Source organism: Amblyomma americanum, chromosome 5 (assembly GCF_052857255.1).
Source record: "Amblyomma americanum isolate KBUSLIRL-KWMA chromosome 5, ASM5285725v1, whole genome shotgun sequence".
NCBI lineage: Eukaryota > Metazoa > Arthropoda > Arachnida > Ixodida > Ixodidae > Amblyomma > Amblyomma americanum.
In genome coordinates this window covers 153,413,015-153,424,505 of record NC_135501.1, presented here as the reverse complement: position 1 = coordinate 153,424,505, position 11,491 = coordinate 153,413,015, and the positions used below count along the sequence as shown (strand labels likewise).

The following is an 11,491-nucleotide window of genomic DNA, read 5'->3' as shown; positions in this document are numbered from 1 at the left end:
AGGGATTACAGCCGATAAAGCTCGTCAGATGTCTCAAACTGGCCGCAGTACGCCGATCCGCCAATTCGGCGTGGGCGTAGGACGCGTTTATGCATAAATTCGGCATCGTGGAGTTACTTCTGCTACGATGAGCGTGACGCAATTGTACGCGACTACCTTACCAGGAGGAGAGGCCAATGGGAGAGCACCAAATGAAATGAAAAGCAAATCAATCACCACATAATACAGCCCGGGTTAACACACGAAACAGAATTTCCTTACAGAGATAGTCCCCCTATCGTTAGCGCTGCAGGAATAAGCTTTGCAACTGTGACGCACATAGGTGGCTTTTGTGCCCTAGGCGACCGATTTTGCTGCTACGTAGCAAAAAAAAAAAAATCACAATTTGGTGCGCTGAACGCGGTGAACGAAAGGTGGTCGGACAGACGGAATACTGGAAGGCTGTCAAGGATAATGTATTTCTTTATTCATAATAGATATATCTGTACAAGAGTGAGTAACAAGAGTTCAGTGCTTCGGGCAGTCAGCAAGCCGCTGCTTTCTTAAGTTGACTCGAAGGCAAAACCTGCAGGATCTCAAACGGCGCAGCCTGCTGTGCTCTTCCATCCCTGCTGTTATTCAGTGCTCCCGAACCAGCAGCCGGTGGTAAAAGACCCCGCAGGATAAAAAGTATGACTGCAAAGAAGAAAAAAACGCAAATTATTCTAATCCATTCGATATCTCGCACATCGTTTTGTAGCGTAGTTACATTACGGTAGCATTTCGAGCCTTCAGCACGGTGGCGCCGCCACCCTGGGGCTGCGCCGCCACGCTGTCACATGGTCATGTTGTGTAGAGCGGCTTCCGGCGGCGCGGCGCCGTGGCTGATCACGTGGTTCGTCACGTGGTTGGCCACGTGACCAGCCACGTGGTGTGGAGCAGCTGCTGCTGCTGCTGGCAGCACGGCGCTCAGCGAAACCGAGCTTCCACAGCTGTGCGCATGCGCCGTGTCAAGTGGGACGGAGATGAAGAGGGAACGCCCAGCGAAACGGAGAGGCGAAAGACTGACTTTGCAATTCAACTGAGCAAGTTCCACTCGGCCAGCTGTAGCTATCGCGTTACTTCATGTTTCACCAGAGCTATACCACTGCCATTTTTTTTATTACGTTGTTACAAGCTAGAATTTTTTGTTCTCCGAATATTACGTAAAGGTGTCTTTTTCACTGTTGCTTGCGAACTTCTAACTGTTACAGGGCAGTTATTTTGCTTTCCATGGAGTTTATTTCATTCATATCGTCCGCCACTGTAAATCAAAAGGTTTCTGTGATAGCGGGCGAATGATGCCGCATAATATAACGATAAAGAGCAAAAAGAATAAAATTTAAAATGAAAGGATGACATTCATTACCTATGCATTCATTCGCCTAGTCATCTAAGGACTATTAATAACCTATTCCGAGCACTTGGACTCAGTTCCGGAGCACGCGGTTTAAAACGGGCACGTTTAAAACAAGAATTCTTATCTCAGGAATTTACCAACTCTTGCGGAATAAAGGTAAATGCTGGGAAATTAGGCATCATTTCTCTGTTATGGTTACTCGTGATCAAAAAACATGATGTTTAATTTTTTTATTCGGCGCCTGAAGCAAGAGGAAACACCTCTTCCGTTCTAATATGTTTTTTCCCTAAATCTAGGAGACTCGGGTCTTCTAGGGCAGTGTCTTTGCTTTTGCTTTCTCACTATGCGTCACAGGCCGAGCAATTCCCGATATCGCCAATCTAAGGCTATCCAAGCCTTCTACTTAACACAATCACCAACCCAAACGAGAGCGCGCACATCATGATTTCGCTCCGCAAAGCGCTATTACTGCTGAAGTTTGACACTTTTAACTCAAGAGCCAAACTCCGTTTCATTTCTCAAGAACCAGGAACTGACGTATACATCTTACTATCAGAGATACTCTCGGCAAACTCCATATGTAACGCCAAATAGAAGAGGCACCCACACTCAAAAGCAGGCACAGAATTACACGCACATATGAGGCTTAAATTGCAGTGCTCAGCGACCCCAATGGTATTATTAATAAAATATGTGAAACTAGATTAACCTTTTTAGCGTCTGAATCAGCAAACGCTCTTACAGCTTTCGTTCCGTCTTACAGGGCGTTTCACGTAAGACGTCACACAATTTTTAAAAGTAGGCTTTTTGAGTTACAACAGCGCTTTTTTCGGCATAGCATTATCAGTGGGTGTAGCACATCAGAATAGAGCTTAAACAGGCTATCCGGCAGGCTGGTTAACTAATAATTAATAGCTATCTTTTAACTATTACTGTTAGGCTCCTTAATTACTGGCAGGCGTTTAGCCCACCGTGAGTAATATTAATATCAGTATTTTGTATTTCAAAAAAGCGGTTATCTTCGGCGCTGTGGTTCAACAAGTTTTGGCTACATCGCGCCAATATACGTGAGTTTTTGAGAAGCTTGCAGGCACAACGACATCACCAGTGCCCATAAATCACTGCGATAGCCAAAATTTGTTAGGCCACAGAGCCGAGGGAAATCACGTGCTCTAAATTGTAATGACTTCTTATCTGTATTCTCATGCATTACAACGCTGGCAATGCTATGCCGAAAACAGCGCTCTTCTCGCTCAAAAAGCCTACTTTTATAAATTGTGCAAAGTCTTAGCTGAAACACCTTGTCTAGCCTTGCAATCTTCCGTGGAACCACCGTCAGGCTGCGAATACCACCGCCCTCGTCATAACCTCCACGTTCTACGGTAGCCGCCCTCTGCGTTCTTAACGTGGCAGCCACGTGCCGGGTGCGCATTCCTCCGCTATTGCGATAAACTCTCATGCCACCCGCCACGCCCAACCCTCTCTCTCTTCTCTCTAGCTCTTCCTCTCTCCCCTTCTTTCATAAAAGTGAAGAGCGGATTTTTTTGTTCCTCTACTTGGCCACCTGCCAACCGCTGAATTGAAGAGAACCAAGTTGAATTAATTCACTTCGCAAATTAAGTTTTACGGCTGACGGTAGAATGCAAGGCCATATGACCAAACCAAAGCTGTAACAGCTTTCGCTGTAAAAGTAATGCCTACGCAATCCATCTCGCGTTACGCCTAGATTTTAGTGTCCCTTATTTAGATGCCTGAATAGTAGCGCAATGTGGAGAACTAAAGCGTATGTCGGCCAATTGTATGCTCACCTCTAAAATCGCAAAGGCGATCATCAACGACGAGCTGACCGGATCCATCATCTGCAAATGAAAAAAAATTATGATATCCAATGGCAGAGCGAAAATCGTTCAATGCTGAACGGAAATCTCCGTATAGCAAACAATTCTAGAGAAAAGTATTTTTTAACGCCGAAGAGTTTATGAACGCAGTTTATCTCTGTATCCTAAGATTACAGTATAGCCATCAACATATCCGCAGATTACTCGTCCAAAGGCTTGCCTTTTTTTTTTTTTTGCTGCTATCATATCGCGATCGCGTTCCCCATTGGCTTCCTGGGGCAGTTATAACTACTCCATGCGAACGATGGAAAAACTTTAAAAGAAAGGTTTTGCTACAGATCGCTAGAATGAACCATTACCATCAATACATTCATAGAGTACCTTAAAATTTTTCAATATTCCAATTTTTTGTCCAAAAATGTTGGACATGCTCCGCTATCGTTGTTACATTTGTGTCCGCGAAAGAGAAAAACTGGGGGTTTTAAGGTAACATTCGCATGCGTCGTATGTTCCAGTATATTTTTTCCGAATATTCTGCAAAGGTTGAGAGGTACAAAATACATTCTATTCAGGCCAAAAGGTCAGCGGAGTTGGGTTGGAAAACTCTTGCGTGCATACATCTACTACGTTTTCTTTTTTTCCCAGGAAGCGGCAACGCTAAGCGGAGTATGGCGTTAGTGGTTATTGCCGGAAAATGCTTACAAATCTGCGTTATCTCTTGACAGAAACTAGGAGTTCTAATAGACGGTTTTATTAGACACATTGGTAACAGTAAGAACTGTCTCTGTTCATTTAGACAGCCTGGTTACATTTTTTTTTGTACTGATAGTACCTACCTTGGGGTTAATAGCGGCCCAGACGCCGGCTCCGACCAACCACAGGATAAAAGGGACCATGGTCAACAGCCATGGAACCATAAGCCGGGACATTTTCTGTAAATCATAAAAAGAGCTTAAATTAGAAAGCTGTTCTAACTGTGGCTTCGTTTGTTATAGCAGGTCTTCGAGTGCTGTTTTTTGGCTTTTCGGACTGCGTGCGGTGGCGGAGGAGGCTGGTAACGGGTGAGTGCAACGCTGGGGTAAAGCAAAGGTTTTGGTTTGGTTTGGTTTACGGAGTTTAGCATCCCAAAGTGGCTCAAGTATTAGCACGATGGGTTAAAAAAAAACTAGGAATCTAGAGACACAGTCAAGGTGCCGTCTACACAATAGACAGCAGGGCGGATCCTCAAGGGCTCGATCGATGGCAGCGCTGCGACTGTCTGGCTGAAGCAACGAAAACAGGACATCTCTCGCTTGGTGAAATCATCGCAGCAACGACAGGCCTGCAGCACGTGACCTCAGCTAACTCAAACTTTAACCTTTCTCTTATATTTTTCGGTAATCGCCTGCTTTGCCGCAACCCTTGACAAGGTGTTGCCACTTCTGATACCAGAATAATTTAGGTAATTCTGATCAATTTCACCTCAATTCGAGCCCATCTTTTGCCATTGTGGCCACTTACTGTTGTTTGCACTCATGCAGTAATGAAGCCATCACACTATATATCGCAGAACTCTTGTTGACAAGCTAATTGAGCAACATTGTTACTAGGCTCAATCGCTGCTGGAGCTAACTCGGCTTCGAACAATCGTAAACCTATTTCAGGCAGCTCTCACGACAGGGCGGCTTTCAGTTCAACCTGAAGCCGTTTACTTGCTCATTTCGATAATTATATTTATTTTTCAATTTAAGGAATCTTTAGTAAATATATTACATGACGATTTCCGGAAAAAGAGAGATCCACTTCAAAAAACGCAGCTTGGAGCTTCAAAATGCACACTGAATACAAAAAAAAATATTGATAAAATCGAGGGGTAATACTACTCTCAATCGCAAGAAGCGATATAATTAAGCAACAGTAATAACTAATGCAATTACTTTGAATTGGTGGAAGAAGCAAAGAAAACTTACAGAGTCCGTCAGAAGTGTCTAGTCCACAAGTTTCGATTCTTAACACTGTAGGAGAGCCCTTACAGCACCGGGAAAGCGTAAAATTATTGGAGGCTAATAAAGACACGCTCACAGCCTAGAGAAGCCCCAGAGCTTGAGGGATACAGTGAGTACCTCAGTACACTGAGGAGCAGTAAATCCTTACAGTAAATCCTTTTTTACAGTGTATACGGAACCAATGTCTAATAACAGCAAAATAAATCGACAGATACTTTAGCAAGAAATGAAACGAGAAGAACAAAATTGAAGCACAAAATGCGAAATGAAAAGATCGTAGCCGAGGGAAGCTCAATACCAGCGCAGGTTAATTTCACTTTGAAGATGCGAAGACTCTTTCAGAAGTTTTTATCAGCTCAAACTCGCTTGTATTTCCTCCAAAGAAGCTCTTAAGAGGTGGCATACCCAACGCTTCCGGACAAAAGCATTTTTCGACGGGAAAGAGTTTATGAACCCATTTTTTTTTCATATATTGTACGATTTCACTTTAGCAATCAATATATCCGCATATCTTGCGTCATCAGGCTTCCATTTTTCACTGTTTACGTTTTTGCTATCGTCATAACCGTTCCCCATTAGTGTTTTATGGCAGTCTTAACCGTTCGATGAAATTGATGAAAACACTGCAAGACAAAGATTTTTGTGGGAAAGTATTGGAATAATGGGCCATTTATCTTCGATATTTTAACAACAGTGTACAGTCTTAGTCAAAGTAGCGGCGAGGCATGCTTTTCCTCCGAGGCTTATATAGGGTTTTTGCAGCATACTCACGCGGAAAATATCTAGAAACTAAGTAGAGCCCCAGTTCTTACCCTGAGTCGTTGGAACTTCAGTGGGCCGTAAGTGTTCGACTGCGTAGTTCGAAAGAAAACCTACTGCCCCACTACTCTGGACAAAGACTGCCCATACATACCGCATGTTACAGGACTTGCACCGGGAGCATTCGGGCCGTCAGCCTTAGGCGCTTTCATTTACGCTACATGTTTAGTTGCTACGCGAACTCGACGGCACAGAAGGTAGTATTTGTGTTACTCTAGCATCTCAGCGTATTTGTCCGGTTTATTGCGTGGTGATCTGGGTGAATTTATTTTTGTTTCTTTTTCCCTTCGCCCAACTTGAAGTATGTATGGTTGGTTGGTTGGTTGTATGGGTTTAACGTCCCAAAGTGACTCGGACTATGAGGGACGCCGTAGTGATGGGCTCCGGAAATTTCGATCAACTGGGGTTCTTTAACGTGCACTGACATCGCACAGTACACGGGCCTCAAGAATTTCGCCTCCATCGAAATACGACTGCCGCGGCCGGGATCGAACGCGCGTGTTACGGGCTAGCAGCTGAGCGCCTTAACCACTCAGCCACCAAGGCGGCCTAACGTACGAGTATGTATGTCCGTGCTGCTTCAGCTTGAGTTTGCAACAGAGCTCAGAGACCACTCAATGAGTCCTATGAAAGGGGTATGGCCGCTTGAAAAGTAGCGTGTGAAAAAGAAACGCATGCCAATAAAAACAAGAAAGAGCACTCACGTCACCAACTCCTTTTACGAAGAGCAACGATACGACGAGCAGCAAAGCTGCCATGCAGATCCATGTCAGGTGGAAATCTGAAAAGGCTAGAAATATGGAGAGGATAAGTGCACAATGATGCCGAAACACGTAACAGTTGCGATTCGAAACACAAGAGTAAGGGAGTCAAAACGAAAAAATTCCGTCTTAAATGCGCAATCCAGCTCGCGATATACACATGGTCGATATAGGTGCTTGCCTGACATAGCTTGCAAAAGCTTCGGCAACTGAATGTGATTGTGGCTGGGGAGAAATCCAGTAGCTATTCACTGTATCAATGTAGAGTGAGCCGTTGTTTACGCGGCCCAAGCTTATTAGTTTTTAGCGCTAACACAAAATTCGTTTCACGAACTGCTGAGAACTTTCGAACAAGTCTGAATTCGAAAGATAGCGGGCAATGGTAATAGCAGTAAACTTTTGTGCCCCACAGCTCCAGTAAGTGCTTTGTGATACACTGTAGTGAGAGCTGTGTGTTGATATCATAAATTTGAATGGCGCAAAGGAACAAACACAGGAAGACACGGAGACAGAAAGGCGCTCTTCCTGTCTCCGACTAGCCCAACAGCCAGTGCTGGTATCCCCCACGAGGCGTTTTTGATGTGCATTGAAATGTCAGTGCCCTGCCGTTTTTTGCATTATACCGCCACTGAAATCTGTCTCGCATAGATAAGATTTAGCTGGTTAACATCCCGGCCTTTCCCTCCTCCTCTTTATCTATCTAAGATTTAGCTTGCAAATTGATCCCCAGGAGACAAATGGCACAGTCACTGAGTCACCGTGGCGGGCTATATCAAGCCCTTTTGCAAGTACCGCGCGTGAAGTCATGATGCATAGCTGGCAAGAACTTCACAAAAGACACAAAGGGAAGACAAGGCGCTGACTTGAATAACACGACTCGAGTTGTGTCCTGTTCGAAGTTTCCGGTGTTTTGTTTCGTGATGAACAATCGACTAGCTCGAGACGTGTTATTCAAATAAATATGCCACTTGTGTTCACAACGAGCACAGCTCCTTATGGTCGGAAATATTGTCGGCAGCAAAAGCACCACACGGTCCTTGATTAGCCTGCATCGGCTCGCCTCTTTTCGGCAACGCCTCCTGTTGAAAGAAGCAGAAGGGGACCCAATTCAAGACTGAACCAACTGGCCCTCATGAATCAACTGGCCCAACAATCCTCCCTTTTGCAGAAGGTAACCGTTTTACAGAATTAATTGAGCTTATTTCTTTTCTCAGTTTTGCAACACTGACGTCGGCGTCCGCAAGCCCACCGTCGGAAACCCACTGGCGAAAAAAATCGCTTCCCACCTAAGAGCCCTGCATCACCCACGTGCGAGGTTCCGCGAAGGCTGCCACTGCAGTGACCAGTTATGCGATACGTCGGCTACCTCAAGCCCAACGCCACCGTCTCGAAGGTTGTACATTACTTCGTCAAGATGTTGCTGTCCTACAGGTCCCATCCACGAAGGCTATTATTCAGGCAAGTGACGCCGATGCTATCAAGAAACTAAAGCACCATTAATGTTACAACGCCGAACTGACCCGAAAAACATCACAACATCACGGAAAACATGAATCAATCACATTTTTTTTCTAAAAAGAAGTATAATTATGCAATAGATATGCAGTTAACGGCATCTTGTCTTTTTAAATAGACATAAGAGCGCATTTCAGACACCATAAAACAGTTCAGGCTACGTAAAAAGCAACATCAACTTCAATATGTCTACATATATTTGCGATAATAAATCAGCAAAGGCTGGATCATTCGCGTTACAAACCCCTAACCGTTTTCCGACTTTTTACCTAGACCCAATATTTTTTTTTTCAACCCGCAGCCTTCGTGCTCAAAAAAATGCCGAAAGCCATCACGGGAATCGAATCGAGCCGTATACACAACTTTCCCTTCCTACAACACGTATAAATTGCTGGTTTTGAGTAAGTAACCATAAGTTCAGCGGCCTTTCTTGCTTCTTATCATAATATATTCGTTAGGACTAATTTTTTCATACATAAATTCTTTTTTCCAAAACTCCTCTATTACGTAATTTTAAATCTCTTGAAGCTTGGCATTGTTCACCTTCCCTAATTCGCGTGGAGCGCTCCTAGCTTTGTTGGCTTTAATATGACAAGACTCAGGGGATATACTTACAGGACTCGGCGTACGATGCTGAGCCAGCCAGGATGATGAAAATACTTTGCAGCTGTCGAAGTAAACGAGCGCAACAGTTAAAACTGTCGTTCATTAACTATTAACGCGGCATGCTTTAGTGCTCAAGTGACGCACGAAAAGTGTGGGCATTCGAGAAATGAAGGCTGGGCTGGATCTGTAAAAACAGGACTTCGTTGCGTAGCTGATGACGATGTGCAGCATTCAGGCAGTCGGCAGATGGCGACCAAAATAGTTTTATGCAAACTAAACACAAAATTGCAACGTTGTTTAAGTAAGCAACGCGAAACAAGTACCGCGACTCCTAAAAATGTCCGCGTACAGAAATAGACGCCCCAGATGCAAGTTGGAACTCGCTCCAGATTTGTTCCGGGTGCTGGCTTCTTAATTAAGGCTCAGCTTCATGTGATCAAAACGCGCAAATGATGACGAAAATACGAATCCTGGTTTCGCGGCAAACTTAGGGCATTATACTCAGTTTCCCACCTGATGTTCAACGTTGTCAAAGTTAGTGCTCTGGTTTGTGCTACCTACATCCGCGATAGAAAAGTAGTCCGTACCTTGTACTGAATGCGCAATAATTCAACTGCTTTGCCTGCAGGCTTATTACATGATACGTTTGCCGTGAGCTTGATTCAACATCATCCTCGTCATCAGCCTTATTACACCCGCTGCCCTTAATTCTGACGACACAATGTCGCTTTCTCGTGCCTCAGACCATTCGGCCAGAAAGCAAGCGCGGATTAACACGCCTCCCTTTTTTTTCAGGCGGAATACTTCCGGGCGTGCCGCAGCATTGCACCTGATGTATGAAATAGAGTACAGAATACTCCAGCACCTCGTTTTATTCATTGGGTGCGTGTTCGAGTAATTTTATCACGATAATAAATCAGCTATAACAACACATGCATAAAACATCTAAAGAAAGTTTTCATCTATTGACAACTTTCTTACCTTCCATTATAATTGCCAAAAATCGTTCGTTTCCTGTTTTAAACATCAGGTTGAAGCGTTTAACCTGTGGTGAAGGTTTAGTTGAAAATATAAACGTAACGCGCTGAAGTTGACCTACTTCATGACTACAGCCACGCGCCCTCCAAAGATAACTGCAAATACGTGTGACATAAAATTCAGGGATTTGGGGGAATAAACGAAACTTTCACAAACAAGAAATGTTCCGAATCTAGTAACAAGGAATAACCTGACTAAAGAACTAAATGCTCTTCGCAACTCAAGCGATTCATCGCCGTATTAATGGCTGACACTATTCCAAATCGTGCGGCTGTGAAGTTGTCAAGAGCAACTTCACTACAGCTTGACTTGCACATTTAAATATTCAGTCATCCTCCGCAGCGACACTTCAGCCACTAAAGTATCACAGGGTGAACGACATCCGAGCTTTTTTTATCTCACTTTCTTGCAGCTACGTGCTTTAGCAGAACTGAAGCCGTTGTAATTCCTGATGATTTTATTGAACGTGTAGATCCTAATATAAATAATATTGATAGATCGCGTTTTCCCCTGCCGACTGCTCCGCTTTTCGTATCGATTGAATTCTCTCTCTCTCTCTCCCTATATATATATATATATATATATATATATATATATATATATATATATATATATATATATATATATATATATATATATATATATATATATATATATATATATATATATATATATATATATATATATATATATCAAATAACAGTTCCTTCATATTAATATTTACCTCTACGAGCAGACGCGCGCTAAATTGCAAGTGAAATCAAAGGTCGCCCTGTAGAATACACCTCCAAGTTACCGCGACATCGGGCATGAAGCGTTGAGCACGTGCCTGTACGACATTAGCCTTAAGGCGTAGCATTTCGTCTCAATTACTCCTTTGTGCTCGAATTTAAGACTCCCATTTAACAAAAACCTTCACATCGGAGCACTGAATACAGAGAACACGCAACGTATGAAGCACTATATTTGCGACCCGCGCGGAGAACCAAAGCGCTCTCACCACAGACACCATTCCGATGAAAATGTTGCCGGTCCTCAGCTCAAAGTATCCCAGAAATTTCTTCATGGCTGATTCTTCCTTTTGTCCTTCACGTAACTGAACGGCTTCTGGCGTTGTTGAGGTTAATTTTGCTCAGAAGGCGCATTAAACAATGCCCGAAGCGTTCCCGGCAATTCGCAGGCGACGAACGCGTGTACCGTTGACGTTCCACATCCCGGAAGTGACGTGATTTCCGAAGGCGCGCTGTTATCACGCGATGCCGCGCGTGGAGTCTCCAGCAGGCGGAAGAAGGACCTCACACACAAACTAGCGTATGAGGAAGATTCAGCAGATGCGGATATTTACTTGATATCAGGCGGAAAAATCCCTGCTATGACGTAGTAAATTTTTTTTCTCGCCTTCCTAGAAGACAGACATCCGCTGATCTGTCATTACCTCTTGAAAGTACGCAACAACATAGACCTTAGTGGTGTGATAGATCTCATTAAAAATGTTTCTTTCTAGTGAAGAGGAAATATTGAAAGATTTTTACTGGTTATCTTCATCCTAAA

At 43.8% G+C, this 11,491-nt stretch overlaps 1 protein-coding gene across 2 annotated transcripts; it reads right to left on the bottom strand.

Moving 5' to 3' along the window:
* Window positions 1-444: 444 nt before the first annotated feature.
* Window positions 445-11,153, bottom strand: LOC144135165 (uncharacterized). Of its 2 annotated transcripts, none has more exons than XM_077667904.1 (6): window positions 10,941-11,153; window positions 8,912-8,963; window positions 6,725-6,810; window positions 4,053-4,148; window positions 3,187-3,237; window positions 445-675 (listed from the first exon to the last, which is right to left on the bottom strand). In XM_077667904.1, exons 1-6 carry the CDS (start codon window positions 11,004-11,006, stop codon window positions 619-621), a joined length of 408 nt encoding a protein of 135 aa, XP_077524030.1. In that variant the 5' UTR covers window positions 11,007-11,153; the 3' UTR covers window positions 445-618. The 2 variants fall into 2 exon arrangements, with proteins under 2 accessions (XP_077524030.1, XP_077524032.1); XM_077667906.1 differs by having other exon boundaries at window positions 10,944-11,153.
* Between the last annotated feature and the right edge of the window lie 338 nt (window positions 11,154-11,491).

Coding starts and splice junctions, on each gene's coding strand:
- LOC144135165 (XM_077667904.1), bottom strand. CDS start 11,006: ATGAAGAAATTTCTGGGATACTTTGAGCTGAGGACCGGCAACATTTTC. Junction 6,811..8,911: donor AGCATCGTACGCCGAGTCCT/GTAAGTATATCC, acceptor CCATATTTCTAG/CCTTTTCAGATTTCCACCTG. Junction 4,149..6,724: donor TCGTAAAAGGAGTTGGTGAC/GTGAGTGCTCTT, acceptor TATGATTTACAG/AAAATGTCCCGGCTTATGGT.